A 19,131-nucleotide genomic window follows, 5' to 3' on the forward strand; every position below is an offset into this window, starting at 1 on the left:
CGATTGAAAGAAAAACAAGAAAACGAAAACAAAAACAACCTGCTTATATCATAATACGAGATGTACATTCATCATGCAAGATTCAAACTACCGTCTTCATTGCAACTATTCTGCTTCATATTCATCTTCAGGCTAGTAAATGCCATTTCAATTCAAACATTCTTTCAAGCTGACGAGTATTATCAATCCTTGGAACCAGCACACCATTTCGTTTATCAATACGGTTATATAACTTGGGAGTGGCATGCCAAACTACGATCGTCCATACATCCACTAATTTACTCATTAGGCTACAAAATAGCACAACAGAATGAACAGTTAATCTGGTTTTCCCCCAAGTTGATCAATGCCTTGATTGCAACTATTACCGAATACCAACTATCTCGGTTTGTTCAAGTTTACTCACGAGATAGCAACTTGGCCCGTATCACATTGACATTGTCCCTTTTGAATCCATTCAACTGGTATGTTTTGACACGATCATTTTCTAACAATTTGGAGACATGCTTGACCATATGTGCGATGAGGTATTGGCCATGGAGGGGGAGGATCAGTGGGTGTAATTGGTATCTCAGCTTGGCATTTGGTTTCATGAGCTGTACAATACGACCAACAAACGTTATCTTGTGGGTTCCTTTGGGAGTTTGGCTTTTAGCAAAGAGTCCTGTTAATTTTGCGTGGGTGGCATGGTCTATATTGGAAGTGTGCGCTTTGTTTTCATCGACAATAGCACTTGATTATTACTTTTACCAGGAGTTCACTATACCCCTTTACAACTTCCTTCAATTTAATGTTGTAAAAAACTTGTCGATATTTTATGGCGTTGCTCCGTGGCATTTTTATTTGTTTCAAGCTGTGCCATTAATGATGATGATATACTTGCCATTGCTATTTTATGGTCTACGCAAAGATATACTATTGTTTAGCAGCATCATTTATTTGGCTGGGTTCTCCTTAATCCAGCACAAAGAGTTTCGTTTCATAATGCCATTACAACCAATCATGCTATATTATGCCGCTCGTGGTTACCAAAAGTTGAAACGCTTCAAGCAATTGGCACCACTTGTAGTACTTTTGAACATAATCATTGGCATATTCTTTACTAACGTTAATGAAAGGGGTGTAATTGACATTTTAGACTTTATGAAAACAAAGGGGGATGCTTCATTTGGATTCTTGACTCCTTGCCACTCCACTCCATGGCAAAGCCATCTACACAATCCTAATTTGCGAGCATGGTTTTTGACTTGTGAGCCGCCACTCCACTTACTGAACCCCACATCACAAGAGCTAAAGTCTTATCGAGACCAGTCGGATATGTTTTACGATAATCCTAGATTGTTTATTAAAGAGAATCTAGGGTCAAGTTTGGAGTACCCGGATTATGTTATTGTATTTTCACCCTTGAAAGAGTTGGTTGAAGAAGAGTTGGGTAATTACGTTTTGCACAAGCGATACTTTAACAGCTATTTCCATTGGGACAGTAGACGTAATGGTGACTTGATTGTATTTAAGAGAAAAAAGGAAGCTTGAGTGATGAACATATAAATTACGTGGGGTACCGTGAGGTAGTGTTATCAGTAGCTATAGGATAGAATTGTATAGACTTAAGAGCATACACATCGGGCTACCAATTTTCATTACATTTTTCTGTTTCATTTCCCCTGCGCCTCTAAATCGTTTTGTCACACTACTGTTTGATCATCAACACGCATCCTCCTCCCATAATCAACTTCAGTAGAACACCAGCACAGGATCAACCATATCAACCATATCAACCATGGGAGCTTCCTCAAGTATACTAAATGAATTTGTCGAAGACACAAACTTCAGTGTCGAGGAGATCGACAGGTTGAGAAAACGATTCATGAAACTAGATAAAGATGGATCAGGAGAGATTGACAAGAATGAATTCTTATCCATCCCAGGTATATCATCAAACCCATTAGCTACGCGATTAATGGATGTGTTTGACAAAGATGGTGATGGCCAAATTGATTTTCAAGAATTTATAACGGGGTTGTCAGCATTCAGTGGTAAATCTTCCAATTTGGAAAAATTGCAATTTGCATTCAACATATATGACATTGACCGTGATGGTTATATCGGTAATGGGGAATTATTTATAGTTATGAAAATGATGGTGGGGAAGAATTTACAGGATGAGGAGCTACAACAAATTGTTGACAAGACTATCATGGAAGCCGATGTTGATGGAGATGGCAAGTTGAATTTCGAAGAATTTAAAAAGGCAGTTGATAGCAATTCTATTGCAAACACATTAACGTTGAATATGTTTTGAAGTAGCCTCAATGAGGATAGACTGTGTTGGTTCTGGGTTCAAGCGAAGCAACTGCTTAAGAATGTTATTGCCAAACATGACTGATTATTATTCTTCAAAGTAGAAAGACTGTATTAGTTCAAGATATATTCCCGTATTGAATTTGTACATAGGTAGGTGCTCTAGTGAAAGCAACAAGTTTCATTCTCGGGCTTGACCTCTTTCTTCAACAACAGAATGTTGGAAGAGTGTCAGCTAATGCATCAAGCTCAAATTTCTACATCCTCATTGGCTCATAGTGTCAATCGATAGATGATCGTCCATTGTGACAATTTTATTCAATAGCAACACTTTAAACATTGTAGAGGCAGTTATATTACATTATATATTAGATTGTCTGGCTTCTCTCCCCTCCATTTGACTATTGCACTTAAATGTCTCACTTGGTCAACATATCTACGACTTGCTTCACACTTAATCTCTTAATGTCGGTGTATGTCTGACCGGTACCCACAAACAAAACCGGTACTTTTGTAGCCATGACCATATTGATCATTGTTCCCACCAAGTCACCCACGGTGTCGACCTTGGATATAATAAAGAAATCCAAATTCCTCCTGTTTCCAAATGCATTGTTAAAGTTGATTGCTTGCTCAACAGAGTCGGTACCAACCAATGCTTCGCCCACCATGATAATCTTGTTTGGGTTAGCAGCATCGCCAAATTTTTTCAAAGGTGCCATCAATTTGGCATTTGAATGCGTTCTTCCAGCAGTATCAATCAACACCACATCAAAATGCTCTTCTGTGGCATACTGTATTGCCGATTTGGCTGTTTGTACCACATGATCACCACTACCGTATCCTTTTTCAAATAAGGCAATTTTCGACTTGTTGGACAATTCCGAATTCAAGCGGTCAAGGTTATTTACATGTACCTTCAATTGCTCCACTGCACCTGACCTGAATGTATCGCAAGCACATATTAGCACATTAAGGTTGTTTTGGAGAAACCAATAGGCTAGCTTGGCGAGGTTGGTTGATTTACCAACCCCATTCACACCTACAACTGATATAACATACGGTCTGCCGGTATTGTTTCGCTTGATCTCATATAGCAAGTCAGTTGACACATTTGGAGTAAGAATCTTGGTGAGTTCATCAACCAAAGTTTGCTTATAGGTGACCATATTCACTTTCTTCCCGGAAAGTCTTGATTTAAGCTTATCAATAATTGTTTTCGCTGTGCCTGGTGCTATGTTTTTTGAGATCAATTGTTCATTGAATTTCTTTGATACTTCGTCAACATCAATGGAGCCACCAAAATACGATCCAATTCTGCCAAAGAACCCTGTTGGCTTTTTTTGGTTGTCGTCCTCTTCCTCGTCCTCTGACTCGTTTAAAATGTCATTCAATTCGTTAACTAAAACGAGCTCACTCTCCTTCGTAAATGCAGCTTCATTATTCACCTTCATTTCTTTGAGTTGGTGGTGCACATCTTGGCCCTGGCTGCTGGAATAATCCAATACTTGACTGTCTGAATAATCAACCATTTCACCACTATTATCCCACTTTCTCATTTTCTTCGAAGATGTTTGCTTTGGTGCCAATGTCTGTTTTGTTGCAGGTTTAGCTCCATTGCTGACATTCTCGACTTCCTTGCTAGATTTAGACTCTTCAACATTGTGTTTTGATTTCATCAAATTATTGAATTGTAGGTCAACCAAGCTATGAAACTTGTCCTCTCCAAGATCGTCTGACTCATCAAATTTCCTATAGGTCTTGTAAATCCCTGTGAGTGATTGCTTTATCTTATCACTATTTATCGTTGTTATCGCATCAAAGTATAGTACCACATACACATCTTCCTTGTGATAACAATAGAATCGTTTTTGATTGATAGTGTCGGTGGTGAAATTTGGGTCTAAATTGATCTGTGTTTCATTGATTAACGTCGAGATGAAATCATTGAATGGGGTGATTTTGTTATTATACTGGTACTCAACTTTTCCTGACGGCTTGAATATAATTAAAGATTGAGACATGGTAGGAAAGGTCCTTCTTTGTCAATGTCCAGTCCTTTTGAATGACGTTTCAAAAATTTGCTAAATTGAAAAAAAAAAAAAAAAAAAAAAAAAAACTCAATAAATAAAAAACCACAACTTTTGATCTATCAAGTGAAAGCAACGTATATACCCACATTCCACCATTCCATTTTAAAACAATCACACCTAGATTAAACCGCCACCCCCTCCAAGAATGGCTTATTATCAACAACAGGTGAACAACCCACAGAACATGCAGTTCTACCAATCGAACTACTCCTATCAACAAGCGCAACCGTCAATGCCTGTCAACAGCATGGGTTCCATGGATATGGGCTTTAATAACGACGTCAGTGGTGCAATGGGTGGAGGTGAGTTGACTCCAGGACTACTTGCTGCATTCGGTACTCTGGGATACCCAGGCGAACCACCATTGCTTGAAGAATTGGGAATAAATTTTCTGCACATCAAATCAAAGACCCTTGTCGTGTTGAATCCATTGATGAAGGATATACCTAGTGATATTATGGCCGACTCTGATTTGGCGGGCCCAATTTTGTTTGTGCTATTGTTTGGTACATTGCTTCTTTTGGCCGGAAAGGTGCAATTTGGGTATATTTATGGGGTTGGGCTATTCGGCACAATCAGTTTACACTACTTGTTTAAATTTATGAGTAATGATACCCAAATCGACCTTAGTCGTTCGGCCTCGGTCATTGGCTATTGTTTATTACCATTGGTGTTGATCAGTGTTGTTGGTGTGGTGACGAATTTGGACAACATGTTAGGCTACGTGCTTAGTATAATTGCCGTATTGTGGTGCACTTATTCAGCTAGTGGGTTCTTTGTTTCGGTGTTGAAGTTGCACAACGTCAGGCCTTTGATTGCTTATCCATTGTGTATGTTTTACACTGTGTTTGCACTCATGGCTATATTTGTTGAAAAGACGGAAGTTAGTTGATGTTAGGAGCATGTAGTAATAAAGGGATAAGTTATTGTAAGAGTATGCTAGTTTGTAGGAGTAGGGGTGGTATATCATTTGCAACAACCAAAATCACGTGAACCAAGAGTTAAAAAAAAAATACAACACACCACAACAATACAACAAAGTCTACACTCACTGACAGACGACAATGAGGCTACGATGCCGCCCCTTGCTATTTAAGCGATATAGCCTGTCAAAGCCATTCTACATTACCACCCCCATATTCTACGTGAATGCGGCACCACATATAGGACACTTGTATTCAATGCTAATTGCTGACACGAGAGCCCGATGGGAGAGATTGGACCCAGCAAAACAAGCCTACATGTTAACTGGTACTGACGAGCATGGCCTAAAGATTCAAAATACGGCTGAAAAGCTAGTCATCGAGCCTAAGGACTTGGTCGACAGAGTTTCACACAATTTCAAATCGTTGGCTTCACAATTGAACATTAAATATGATAGATTTATTCGGACCACTGATTTGGATCATGTCAAAGTGGCACAGAATTTCTGGACCTTGATGATGGAAAAAGGTTATATCTATAAAGGAGAGCATAGTGGATGGTACTGTGTCAGTGACGAAACATTCTATCCTGAATCAAGTATTGAAGAAGTGGAAAAGGATGGCAAAGTGATGAAGATTTCAACAGAATCCAGGAACGAAGTGGTATTTGAGACGGAAACAAATTATTTTTTTAAACTTTCGTCATTTCAGAATGACTTGATTGTGTATTTGAAGCAAAACCCTCAATTCATTAGACCCCATCATCGGTATAAATTTATTCTCAATGAATTGGAGACGACAAAGTTATCTGATCTTTCAGTTTCACGACCATCATCACGGTTGAAATGGGGGATCGATGTGCCTAATGATGCGTCGCAAAAGATTTACGTATGGTTTGATGCATTGTTGAATTATCTTACTGCGACTGGGTTCCCTAAGGGATTTAAACATGAAGGAGGGGGATTTATCACACCCCAAGATAATATATGGCCGGCTACCCATGTGATTGGTAAAGATATTATCCGATTCCATTGCATTTACTGGCCGATATTCTTGATGGCTGCCGGGATCGAATTGCCGAAACAGGTGATTGTTCACTCGCATTGGTTATGTGAAGGGTTCAAAATGAGCAAGAGTTTGGGCAATGTGGTTGAGCCAATGGAGTTGAGTGACTATTATGGCGTTGATCCTGTACGATTCTTTTTGACAGAGAATTCCAATATTGATGATGATTGTAAATTTAGTGAAGCGTTGTTGCAAAGAAGTCGAGATGCACTTGTGGGGAAATATTGTAATTTGTTATCGAGAATTGGTGGCAAGCTGTTTGATGTTGCTCAAGCGGTGGGACAAGCTAAGGATGGTGAGTTTAGTAGCATTGAGGAATTGATTAGCCGGTATAGCTTGAAGCAGGAAAATGCGAGTTTGAATTTACAGTTGTCACTCGAACTACAAGACAATTTAAACAATGCCTATCGGGAAATGGATGCAAAATTTACCAGCTTTGATTATATACGAGCAATACAAGTTTGGTGGAAAGTGATTAATCAAGCCAATCAATTGTTTCAAGTGGCGGAACCATGGTTATATGTCTCGGCGATTAAAGATGAACCCCTAAGTGAGGAAACAAGACACAGCTATCAATTGTTGGTGAATTATTTTGTTTATCTTTGTGCTGAAACAATGCGAATCCTGTCCATTTTGATCCAGCCAGTGATGCCACAATTGTCGCAACATATTTTGATGCGATTGAATGTGATGCAGGAAAGACGTGATGGCAGATTTGCTAAAGTTGGTGCTGATTTAGACTATGGAGATGGGGCTAACTCAACATTGCACAAACCGCCTTTACAAAAAGTCAAATCAAGGGTATGAATGAGAAAGAAGCTTTGAAGAGGTGGACACATAATATGGACATTGTATATAGATAGACTAGAATCGAGATTAGATTCAGTTTGTATCGATTAGATGTGAATTGTATTAAAGATTCGATCTGATTGTGGAGGGAGCTAAGACTATTTACATTAACTCCGAATAACTATGGTTTTTTTTGATTAGTTATACTGCTACTTTCAAGGTTATGAGTAGAGGTGGGGAAAGGATAGTTTTCTTTCGGTGATAGATTTGTGCTACATGCTAAGCAAAGGGTTAGTATTTATTTGGACTATTGTTTTGACGATGTGAAGAAATATTGTACTATGGCCTAGATTCAATCTTTGTGTCTACACTGGTTAGATACTTCAAGCCTAGTGACGAACGGAAATAAGGCAAAACGAACAAACAAGCGATAAACCATAAGCCTGGAGTTCCGTCTAGCTCTATTGTTTGGATAGTATTGTTTTCTAGTTCTTAGGGGAATTCCTTAGAAGAGGAGCAGGATAAAAAAAAAGGAGTGTGGAATGTGGGAAGGTGGAATTCCAGGATTGTTTAAAAAAGAATTTGTTACTTAACAATAAAGAACAAAAGAGCCTAGAATTAAACCAGCATGTTTCTTTCCCCCTTTATCAAAAATGAGTTAGTTTAACCAGCTTGTCGAGTTGTAAGGTAATATAATTGCAGTGGTTTTGGTTTCAGAGCAATTTAGCGCGTTTTGTAAAGCATAGTTTGAGGCAAACTCTTGAAAGAAAATTTATTGCAAAACTGTACCAAAATGGCACCGACAATGAAGGAGTCTCCTTTACTTTAACATTTGCTGGTATTAATGAACTAAAACTATCAAATTCAAATGAACCCTTTGAAAGCCTTGTTCTGGAGGGAGAAATAAGAAATACAGTACGATTATAACCAACGCATGATGCAGGTTGTCCGAGTTAATAGCTTATGATTATACATATATCACATGTCTACTACTACTACTTCCTTGGGAAGGGGGGTGTTGTTGTTCAAAGTAACACGGACAAAAGAGTAATATGATATACTAGGCAACGTTATCATTATCAATAAGTCTATCCGCCATGGTCTCTTTTTTATCTTTCTTCAGCGTGTCCTTTCCTTTCCTTTCCTTTCCTCTTGCTCTTGCTCTTGCTTTTTTTTGGGGGGGGGGGTTCATCTCTCAAAACACTAAGAACAAAACAAAACCAAAGACTCACTAAAAATACCAGAAGTAAAAAAAAATGTCGTGCATTTGAAAAGCTGTTGTCAACTTTGTGTAATAAAATAAAATAAGCCATCTTGCACGACTGAATCACAAAATCCACAAAGCTAAATCTAGACGACTATTATGCCGATGAAATTGTTTTTACCAAATCTTGGAAACTCTTCTTTGTTTTCGAAGGAAGAGCTACCTATTAGTGTTTTGGTCTTGGTGGGTCTAATTTGGCTTAAACTATTTTATTGTAGTGTAGTGTATTGTATTGTATTGTGTTTAAACTTTCTGTTGAAACACCGGTGTTGCCCGAAAAAAAAGAAAGAAACTAAAGTTTTCCCATTATGATGATGAAAAATAGGCTTTAGACCAAACACATTTTTTACAAATGGAAAAGCCTATTTCGTTAGCCAGTACGAGTAAACGATGTGCGTAAATCAAGGTGTTGGGAAATACATTCTGTGATTGGAAGGAGGTCCACACGTGTGGAGGTTCTTATTTATGCCAATCTATTTGCATTTACGTAAAAATTTGAACTTGGTCCTATCCTATCTATCTTATGAAAGACTCGCATAATAATCGACGTTACTTATTTTTCATTACTTGTGTAATTTGATGCATGTGCAGGTAAAACATTGGATTCACTCCTGTCTAAGAGATGCAAAGTAGAGAAAACTCTAAAACCTACAAACGACACAAACGACACAAACGATGCAAATGATGGGTACAACGTACATAACGTATGTATACATACGTTTACATACGTCTACTCATACAGATATACCTTGTTTGAAGAAAATAATAACAAATACACAAAACGGATTTACCTCCCTCTCTCTTCTGCTCTTGTTTTGGTTCCTGTATCATCATCAATCTCATTAGCAATGTCTCAGATGGTCTTGGTCTCTATTTGTGAGATTATGTGATATAGTGAGGATTTCATATTTGTACATAGTGACATCTCTTTTCTTATTCTGTTTTGTTACTGTTTTTCATGAACAGGAATTACGTTATGTTATTTTCTATTATTATTTTTTAAGATTTACCAGAAATGGACGTAAACAAAAAAAGTCTTTTTGTTTCAATAAACGTGAAATGAAACAAACAAAGAAATACTATTTATTGGCGTGGCTAGAAGGGGGTGTGTGTGTATGTGACAGAAAACGGAAAAACAACAATGTTTACGTTGAGTATGAAATTCAATTCCTGGTAATATCACCCCCTGTCACCCACTCCCCCTTCCTCCACCGACGAAGAAGAGAAATGGCAAAGCTGTAGAAAATAGGCGCATTCTATAGTGTTACTTCTGCCAATTTTTTGATTCTTAGAGGGTTGGAATTTGTCTAATCTATGTACATCTTTTTACTAGACTTCAACTACTCTATCAACAGTGATGAAAGGATGGTTAAGTTGGCAAGTTTGTTGTTTTTCGAAAAGTAAAACCTCTAGATCCTTTCAGTTTCTAGTGGCACGCGAGTCTTTACCATTTTTGCATTACTGGTTTTGCTCTACGTAATTTTAAATTTTTTTTGGGTGTAATATTATAAACTTTGTTGTTGTTTTTCTCTCTTTTTTTTGTGATCAGTACTGTTTTGACAGTGTAAGTCTGCTTTCCGGCCGTAGGATGTCACCGTTGCTTTACCGTTGATGCCTAGTTAGCTTGAGTGTAAAAGAATGAAAATAGAAATAGAAATAGGAAAAGTTGATGGAAAAATCCGTTGCAAAAAAAGAAAAAAAAAACAAAGACAGAAAGGTCTATATGCAGTACTACAACCTAATTTGATGTTACATTTGATGTTACAACTTTTTGCTTATTCTTACTCTTCTTTTGTTTTAGTGTTATGCATATGTAGTAACTTACAGAATGTTTCATATGGTATTTGGTCTCTGTGTTTTCAATATGTATATATGTACCTTATTCATGTTCCTCGCACTCACGACATATACACTCTCAATCAGTTACTCTAAGTTGTAAATGTTACTAAAGTTTAGAGTGAAATAGAACAGAATAATAAGACAACACCGTAATGAAAGGGATGATTTAGTTGGCTGGTTAGCAAGTAGTTCTTTTTTCCTCTTCTTACACTACTTTTGTTTGCTTCTATTGTTCTCTCATTACAATAAACAGATGCAGTGTATGATTACCGAGGTAACGCCTTGTATTCCTATTTTAGTTGTTTTTAGTTCATACATTTTCTTTTTAGTTGTTTACAAAATAGATAGCTGGCTAAAAGCTTTTGTAAGAAAAGTACCTGCGCTTAAAATTAAAGAACGTAGATCTGCATATTAAATAAAAACAACATAAAAACACAAATAAGACTGTTAACTGATGTATATTATTAAACTTTTTTTTTTCTTAACTCCATTATGAAGTGACAGAGACCTAAGAGACACTCCCCCTCCAAAACAACCTTATAACAACAGTTGAAATACCTAAGCCGCAAGAAAGAGACAGATACACAGAGAGAGAAGGACAACATTCTTGAATTTAAAAAATAATTTAGTACACACTTTTTTTTTGAGTGTGTCTATTTTTTTGACGACATTTAGACCAACAACATACTGCATAGAATCAATTTCAGTTAATCGTCATTGTGTGTGTGTGTGTGTGTGTGTGTGTGTATCTGAAAGAAGAAAAGAGAAGCGCAAAGGTCGTGTAATTAACAATTGTCTTCCATCTTTGTCTTCGACTCTTGTCGTTTTACACCCCCACCACTCAAACACATATAATCTCACTTCAATTGGGTGCACATACACCTCTTATTCTACTCTACTGCTGATGCAAGAGGGAGGAATACATACAGTAACTGCACTGATTATCTCACTAAAAACATATTCTTTTTATAGACATGCATTTATATAGACTTGTACCTGGATGTTCTAATCTTATCTAATCGATGCATATGTGTGTTTGTATGTATGATTTGCAAGCTAAGAGACCTTACCCCAATTGTATTTATTTTTATGTTTGTTTGCTCAAGAAGTCGCATTCTACGGATGATCAAAGAAAATTGTTAACTGTTTTTCCACTTCCATTATGGGTGTATATTCTTTTAACCGTTTATACGTTTCCATTCCATGTTTTTTTATATTCTATTCTGTTCCATTTCGGTTATTATCCCTTTGTCTCTTTATTTATTGTTCTACTTTTTTATTTTATTTTTTTTTTTCATCGATAATTCAACGGATAAGCTATTTGTTTTTGTTTAAAAAAGTATCCGTCTGTACCATCTCTTAAAAAGCAGTTTTTGCGATTTTTGCAGCTTATTTGTTGTTATGAGGAGAAAGAAAAGGCGCCTTGCTGCTTATAAAGGGTTGAAAAAAAGTAAGACAACAGGATACTTTTACAAAAGGTTTGCCAGAATATAAGACAGCAACCAACCAATTCCTCCACATATTTCTTCTCACCCCTCCCAATTGCTTCTGCCTCTATTTGCTTTTATGTTGACTGTAAGATAATATAGTGATATTTAGACACTTGACTCAAAAAGGCATTGTTTTTATTTTGTTGGGCATAAATCTTCTATTGTTATTAAACTTAAACTAAAATGCCATTTCTTAACAGAATGAATATAATCTTTCCGAGGAAGTGTGGTATTGTTGGAGGCTAAAATGACACACTAAACGGTCCTTACTAAAGTCAGCAGAAGATTGCTTATAGTGATTTTCATAAGAGGGTATAATAAATCAGACTTTATATATCTCATAACCATATAATCGAAGTACTTTAGTATACTATTTTTACACCTTTGAGATTTACGGCCCCATATATAACTCTGTTTTGTCCGCCTGATATCTTTTTGACTAGCAGTTGTTTAGTTATGTTTTGTGCTTAAAGGCAGAGACTATATCCGTTTCCTAACCATTGCTTTCCCAGTTTTGTACATTATATTTAAAGATGTAGCTTGTCTCTTTCATTGTTATCTCTTAATTGTCTATTGTCTTTTGATTGTCGCATTGTTTATTGTTCTGACAATTGAAGACTTGTTTTTTTTATTTTCTTTTAATTTTTTGAACATTCCATGTCATAAAACAAAATCAGACGACAAAATAGAACAACTGCAACAACAACACTAACTTCTTTTTCCGAGAAAACCAAATGAAATGGGTGTAGAATAGAAGGTAAAAAAAGTATTGTGGGTTAAAATACCAACCAAACGCCTTATACGACTTTAAGTTTCTTTAGATTTAAGTCATGTGCTTTTTATTTACTTCACTTCACTTCACTTCTTTCCGCTTTTTATGACTTTGTTTTCATGTTTTGTATATGTAACTTATATTTAGCCTACTGGATACAAAAAGTAGTAACAAAATCTTACCAGAGTGTATCAGCGTTGTTAAAGCGTTGTTAGAGTGTTGGAGTTACAGGGGGTGTAAAAATCGAAAGAAAAGCCCATTACAAGTTTGTGTTATGTCGCTCTTCTTTGTTTCTTTGCCATGTCTATTTTTTTTTGTCGTCAAACGATGTCGTTAGAACCAAAAGAGAGAGAAAACAATAAGAGAAGTTCATTTCTGACAATACTAAATCCTTCTGACACATCTTTCCTTTCTTGTATATACATACGAATCTACAAAATCCTGTTCTATGATCTATGAATAGCTTGTCAAGAGTTAATTGAATGGTACATCTGTTGGTATCAGGTAGAGTATATAGAAGATAGATACATATTCCTTTTTTAAAGTGTTGGTTTTTATTTTTATAATTTTTAGTTGAAGAGGATTTGCATTTATTTTTCTTGGCCTTATTTTACTTCCAAAGGTAAAAACCCTTTTAATCAAGATCAATCATTTCAAGACAACACCCCCACATACACGAAGCAGAACATTAGGATGGGGACATAGATATACAATCTTATCCTTATCCTTTGCTTTAGACAGATAATGTGTCATACGATAGCCATTACAGAATAGAAGAAAAACACACCACTGTAAACATCTGGTTAAAAGAAACTTATACGTCATACTACATTTACTACTGACCCTATTGTAATGTCGTGGATCATTGCTGGCATTAGTTTTTTGTTCTTTGTTCTATTTTTCTTTTCTTTTTTCTCTCTGATTCCAGTGTCGTTTTGCTGACTTACTATTCTGAGGCACACGTCTGCATTTCTGCATCAGCAAAAAAAAAACTTTCATGGCATAAAGGTTCCAAGTAAAGTGTGACCTTCGAAGTAGGGGAAACGGATATGCATCATGGAAATGGGTATGTAATAGATATAAAAGGATAAGAAGAGATAGTAGTTTGTTGGGGCTTCTTCCTCACCCTTATATGTTCCCTAATGAATACGATAATACGGCAAGAGAGTAGTATATATTTGTATTCAATGTTCATTACTATAAACCTCACTCTCATTGGCTAGAAGTGTTGAGTAAGCCTTTTTAATATTGTCTCTTTTGATGTATTGTTATTGCTATTATTGTTCTTCACACACTTTCATTCTTTCTTTTCTTTTGTTCAAAACAAGACCAAAGTATTATATTATAAGGGGGATCTGCTTTTTGATTAAATGCAGTTTGCGTAGCTAGTTAGTTAGTGTTGGCTTATGTTGTTGTCAATTGATGTGTTGTACAAATATTGTATTGGTTTTGGTTAAACGACATTTTTTTTTTTCACAGAAAAAGGCTTAAAAAGAAACACACACTCTCAATCTTACTCTTTTGTAGACATAGAAAACAATAAGATTTAAAAGATGTTTATTACAACAAAAAAATGTCGTCAAATAAAACAAAGATAAAAATAAGACTATAAAAGTTGTTTTAGGTTTTGTGGTTGTATTCCGGGGGGTAACAAAGTAAGTTCTGTTGTTAGCAATTGCTACTGCATATAAGCACATATTAAGCACATGATAAACCCGAACAGGATGCATATTGCATATTACATATTACACACACAAAAACAAAAGAAAAGAGTATTTGTTAATGTATAGTTTTGTGTGTTGTTTCTTCTATTTTTGTTTTATTTTTTTTATTTTTTTCATTTTTTTCATTTTTGCATAAAACGCATGACAGAGCCTAAAATAAAACAATGGATACGTATAAGTTTTACATACCTTTACCCGCCCAATCATTAACAGAGAAATACAAACACAAACAGTTTTAGTAACAGACCTAAAGAACAATTGTAGAAAATAGAAATAGAAGTAGTCTAAAATAAAAAATCTAGACTCTTTTGTGTAGTGTAGTTATGTAATACGACCTTACAACCTTCCATTATTACTAACACTAACACTAACACTAACACTAACACTAACACTAACACTAACACTAACACTAACACTAGTCAGTTGTAGTTGGTTGTTTTAAAAATATATGAAAAAATAAAATAAAAAAAAAAGAAACGTGACACAGAAAGATTGAAAATAAAAATACGAAATAATCCCCTTCTTCAAAAATTTTCCAAATTTTCCAAATTTCCCATATCCCCTAATGGTATAGTATTTTTTTACCAAAAGAAATAACCTCAGCAACATTTGAAACCACCTGCTAAACATTCTCAAACAACAAATACTTCCTTCTACACTTCATCCGATTTTTCGCCATCTTCTGCAAGATTCTATATACAATCACAAGATAAAACAAACAAAACTAAAAATAACACAGCCAATTCCTATATAGAGGAAGCAGTAGACATCAAGCATTCCAATATATACTGCCACTACATTAAACTCCTGTTGTTTTACAAATAATACTTGAAAACTATCACTAATTCACTTCTTTAACATCATCCTATCACCATCACCATCACCATCACCATCATCCAACATCAAGGAAGATCTACTACCACTGCTACTACTACAGTTCTAACAAAATACACTTCACAGCAGTATCCAACATGTCAGAAACCACAATCAGTCCTAGAAACAACTTTAGCTTCAACATCAATCCCAATGGCAGTATATCCACCACATCTGCCACTACTGCCACCATAGTCAGCACTGCCAGTCACAACAACACCCCTCAAAAACGTATAAGAGCCACTGGTGAAGTGTTGAACTTTCTAATACTGGAGTTTGAAAAGAACCCTAGTCCTAGTCCTGATCGTAGAAAGTATATTAGTGACAAGGCACAAATGAATGAAAAGGCAGTCAGAATATGGTTTCAAAATAGAAGAGCTAAACAAAAGAAACACGAAAGAAGTTTAAGACAAGGCCACTCATCAGTGTCATCAGCCGCATCTTCGTCTTCATACTCATCAGCATCAGCATCAGCAAACACTGCTATTAGCTCATTTGGTAAAGATTTGGCTTCACATCATACTACATTTGATTTCATTCAAAAACACGTACCCATTGAAATCAATGAAAAATACTCATTTATCGATTGTACTTCACTATCAGTCGGATCATGGCAAAGAATCAAGAGTGGAATTCATAAACAACTGTTGTTGCAAAATAATTTAATTAATCTATCACCATTCAATTTAAACAACGTTATGCAACAAGTTGATTTATTGGTTTTACTTTCAAGAAAGAATCATGAATTGAATTATTTTTTTCTGGCAACTTCCAATGATTCGAGGATTTTATTTCGCATTTTTTATCCCTTAACAGCCATTTCCAATTGTTCATTACATGATAACAACTTAGTTAATCAACAGCATAACCATGATAACAACAACAGCAACAGCAACAACAGCAATAACAGCAATAATGACCACGAATTGAGGATCCATTTATGTCATCAACCTAAATTTTCAGTGTATTTCTTCAATGGGTTAAATTCAACAACTAATCAATGGTCAATCTGTGATGATTTCAGTGAGGGACAACAAGTCAGTCGAGCTTATTCAAGTTCAGTTGATCAAGAATATCGATTTAAGGATTTTGATCCTAAAACTGGTGACGAAGAGGAAGGAGAGCATGAAAAAGAAGCAAACTCAGATGTACCTCACGTGCTTGTTGGATCAAAGATTGCCCTTAACTATCTCAGCACCTATATAAGTCAGAGCATAGTGGGGTTAAATAATCACAACAACAATTGCAGCAACTACAATACACCAAATACTTCTGCTGCTGCTACTGCTGCTGCTGCCACCTCCACAACCGCTGATGTGAATAATTCTCAATTTGGTATACCAAATATGACATCGATTCCACCCGAAACCATTGCCTCAATGAAACATCATTCATTTGATCTTGGTGTTCCATCCAGCGGACAAGATTCCCAATCAACCTGGCCCTATGAGTTGTCGTCGTTGGCTTTGAACATTGACACCAACAACAACACCGATTCCCACCACAACCACAACAATGTTTCATTCTCATCACAACAGAATATGTCAGTACCTAGCTCAGCAACAGCTACAGCTGTAACCACATTCAATGGACTGCCCTTTTCAACCACTTCCAACCAATTTTATCTCGCAGACACACCACAATCTTCACAATCATTTGGTAATTACAATAACAACAAATTAGATCCTTTGAATTTCACCACCACCAACAATATCAAAACTACTTCACCGGAAGATGTGCTTTCATTATCAAGTGATCATCAACAACAACAACAACAACAACAACAACATCTCAACTTTGCTGGTACTGGTGTCAATGGTGCTACACCATTGGGAATGACCAAAGATTCGATAACAACTGCCTATATCCATGGAAACCACCAAACTAACAATGCAGTTGGGTTATCTGACTCTGTACCTTACTTGAACAACAATGATTTTGACCATATCAATCTTATCAGTGGCGAGAATGGAGCAACACCAAGTCTTGAATATGAATCGTCTCATATCGATTTCATCGATTTCACTAGTTGATGAGAAGGCAAAGGTTTACACAACACGCATTGGAGGACGACTACAAGCACGATTTAAGAAGAGAGAAGAAAGAGGATACGGTTGTGGTGTACCTGATCTTGATGGCTTTCATTTCAACAACAACCACAAAACAGCCAAGGACGAAGATCTTGTCTCCACTTATCAGAGTTGCTACTTAATCCAACATTCATAATTTTGCAGTAAAACACACACACACACACACACCTTTATTATAATTCATCTTTCAATTTCCAACAACATTCAAGAGAATCAACATCCTATTATTCAATTTTTTTATAATTCAACATTTTCTTCAACATATTTTTTTTTTTATAATTCAACATTTAGATGCATATACTACTGCACACCACTTTATCTATACAACAGAGTTGAGGTGCAGATGGTGGCGAGGGAGACAGAGAAGAAGTAGCCCACAACAGAAAAGCCAAGAAAAAAGTCGACCCTTTCCATTTTAAAATTTCTTACAAAGCATAATTTTCCAATAAAGTTGTTGTTTTTTTGTTTGTTTGTTTTGTTTTATTTCTTCATTATTATTAATATTATTAGAGAGAGAGAGTAAAGGATCACATCCGTTTGTGTTTCCTCATGTATTTTGTTCATAATTTTATATAACATATGACATATATATTTAGTATTGTGAGAGAAAAGTAATCTGGTAAAGAGGTGTCACTTTTTGATTTGTCGTATTTTCTCCATCTACGACATTGACTAAGCAGTGAAAATGGCGACACTGAAAATTTGGCGACCATCTCTAAGCAGCTTCACCACATATCATCAACTCTGAGAAAGCCCACACCACAATGCTAAAATTTATCCGACTAGCTAGCACTACATCTTCCCAAACCAGACCCGAACTACTGTCAATCCTACCATCAAAACGGACAATAAATCGAATACTCTTTGATAATGATTCGCCCATAACCTATTCGAAAATGATGCCTGTCCTTACAAACATCTACAACAATTTACCGCAACCGTCGCAAATTGAAATCCCACCATCGGTGAAATCTCTGGACTTGATGGTGTTTCGAAAACTTTTAACGAGCATCCGATCAGTGACACAGTCGGTAAACAAGCATTTACTTGCTTTGGAAAATGAATTGGTCGAACAAGCAGCCGAAAGAGGCGACTTGGACGCGATAACGATGCTTGCTTATGAAACAATACGTGAAAACTTGCGTGGCGAAACCGTTGTTGTTGATCGGGTGGCGGCAAAAGAGGATTTAGCCCATGCTAATAAACTTATAAAGCAATTGACCGACTTGAAACACCCATTAGTGTTTAAAATGGCGGGCGATTTGGCATTTGAGAAAAAAGTATATGCAACTGCCGTTGATTACTGGCAACAGTTTTTGGAGTTGGAGAATGATACTATTGAAGCCGGCCATGTTTACTATAGTTTGGGGTATTATTACTTTTCGCAACCACCACCAATACAAGACTTAAACAAAGCTCAGCAATATTTTCAAAAATGTATTCAATTGACTGATTTGGATTTGCATTCAACTAAAGCTCATTACTATTTGGGACAGTTGTACCTTGACAAAAACCCACAGGTTGCCAAATATTTCATGGAGATTAGCGCTCTGAAATCATTGTTGGAGAGCTTTGCCAGTTTAGGGTTTTTAGAAATGAACAAGTTCAACAATTACGGCATTGCTATTGAATGGTTTAAGTTGGGAGTAGAGGCTAATAAGGACTTGTTGTGTTTAATTGGTCAATTCGATTGCTACATCAAGATGAAACAGTGGAGACTGGCTGATAAAGTGTTGCAGAATTTAAAAGAGTTGCGTATAAAGATTAACGATGTCAAGAGGAGTAAGAAACTGGTGCCCGATTCAATGAAGGAGAGTTTTCACGTCAATGACTCTTTACTAACATCTTTTTTTCAAGGACGTAAAGAAGAGTTTGAATTGCTACAACAACATGTATAAAGAAGAAATT

The 19,131-nt window shown here is 36.2% G+C and overlaps 7 protein-coding genes across 7 annotated transcripts; 6 read left to right on the forward strand and 1 right to left on the reverse strand. All coding sequences in view use genetic code 12, as the record gives it.

Moving 5' to 3' along the window:
- Positions 1-60: 60 nt before the first annotated feature.
- CANMA_003673 (putative glycosylphosphatidylinositol-alpha 1,2 mannosyltransferase) lies at positions 61-1,533 on the forward strand (the record flags this gene model as incomplete). Its single annotated transcript, XM_051815870.1, has 1 exon — positions 61-1,533. One exon carries the CDS (start codon positions 61-63, stop codon positions 1,531-1,533), a length of 1,473 nt encoding a protein of 490 aa, XP_051670722.1.
- A 247-nt stretch (positions 1,534-1,780) lies between these two features.
- Positions 1,781-2,302, forward strand: CNB1 (calcineurin regulatory subunit B; the record flags this gene model as incomplete). Its single annotated transcript, XM_051815871.1, has 1 exon — positions 1,781-2,302. One exon carries the CDS (start codon positions 1,781-1,783, stop codon positions 2,300-2,302), a length of 522 nt encoding a protein of 173 aa, XP_051670723.1.
- A 418-nt stretch (positions 2,303-2,720) lies between these two features.
- Positions 2,721-4,325, reverse strand: SRP101 (Signal recognition particle receptor subunit alpha; the record flags this gene model as incomplete). The annotated part of the gene is made up of 1 exon (XM_051815873.1): positions 2,721-4,325. One exon carries the CDS (start codon positions 4,323-4,325, stop codon positions 2,721-2,723), a length of 1,605 nt encoding a protein of 534 aa, XP_051670724.1.
- Positions 4,326-4,578: 253 nt separating this feature from the next.
- Positions 4,579-5,286, forward strand: TIP1 (transporter; the record flags this gene model as incomplete). Its single annotated transcript, XM_051815874.1, has 1 exon — positions 4,579-5,286. One exon carries the CDS (start codon positions 4,579-4,581, stop codon positions 5,284-5,286), a length of 708 nt encoding a protein of 235 aa, XP_051670725.1.
- Positions 5,287-5,575: 289 nt separating this feature from the next.
- Positions 5,576-7,189, forward strand: MSM1 (methionine--tRNA ligase; the record flags this gene model as incomplete). The annotated part of the gene is made up of 1 exon (XM_051815875.1): positions 5,576-7,189. One exon carries the CDS (start codon positions 5,576-5,578, stop codon positions 7,187-7,189), a length of 1,614 nt encoding a protein of 537 aa, XP_051670726.1.
- An 8,042-nt stretch (positions 7,190-15,231) lies between these two features.
- Positions 15,232-17,166, forward strand: GRF10 (Grf10p; the record flags this gene model as incomplete). Its single annotated transcript, XM_051815876.1, has 1 exon — positions 15,232-17,166. One exon carries the CDS (start codon positions 15,232-15,234, stop codon positions 17,164-17,166), a length of 1,935 nt encoding a protein of 644 aa, XP_051670727.1.
- An 821-nt stretch (positions 17,167-17,987) lies between these two features.
- Positions 17,988-19,121, forward strand: CANMA_003679 (uncharacterized protein; the record flags this gene model as incomplete). Its single annotated transcript, XM_051815877.1, has 1 exon — positions 17,988-19,121. The coding sequence occupies one exon, from the start codon at positions 17,988-17,990 to the stop codon at positions 19,119-19,121; it is 1,134 nt and encodes a 377-aa protein (XP_051670728.1).
- Positions 19,122-19,131: the final 10 nt, after the last annotated feature.

The sequence above is a fragment of the Candida margitis genome, assembly GCF_024628925.1.
Source record: "Candida margitis strain CBS 14175 chromosome Unknown scaffold62, whole genome shotgun sequence".
NCBI lineage: Eukaryota > Fungi > Ascomycota > Pichiomycetes > Serinales > Debaryomycetaceae > Lodderomyces > Lodderomyces margitis.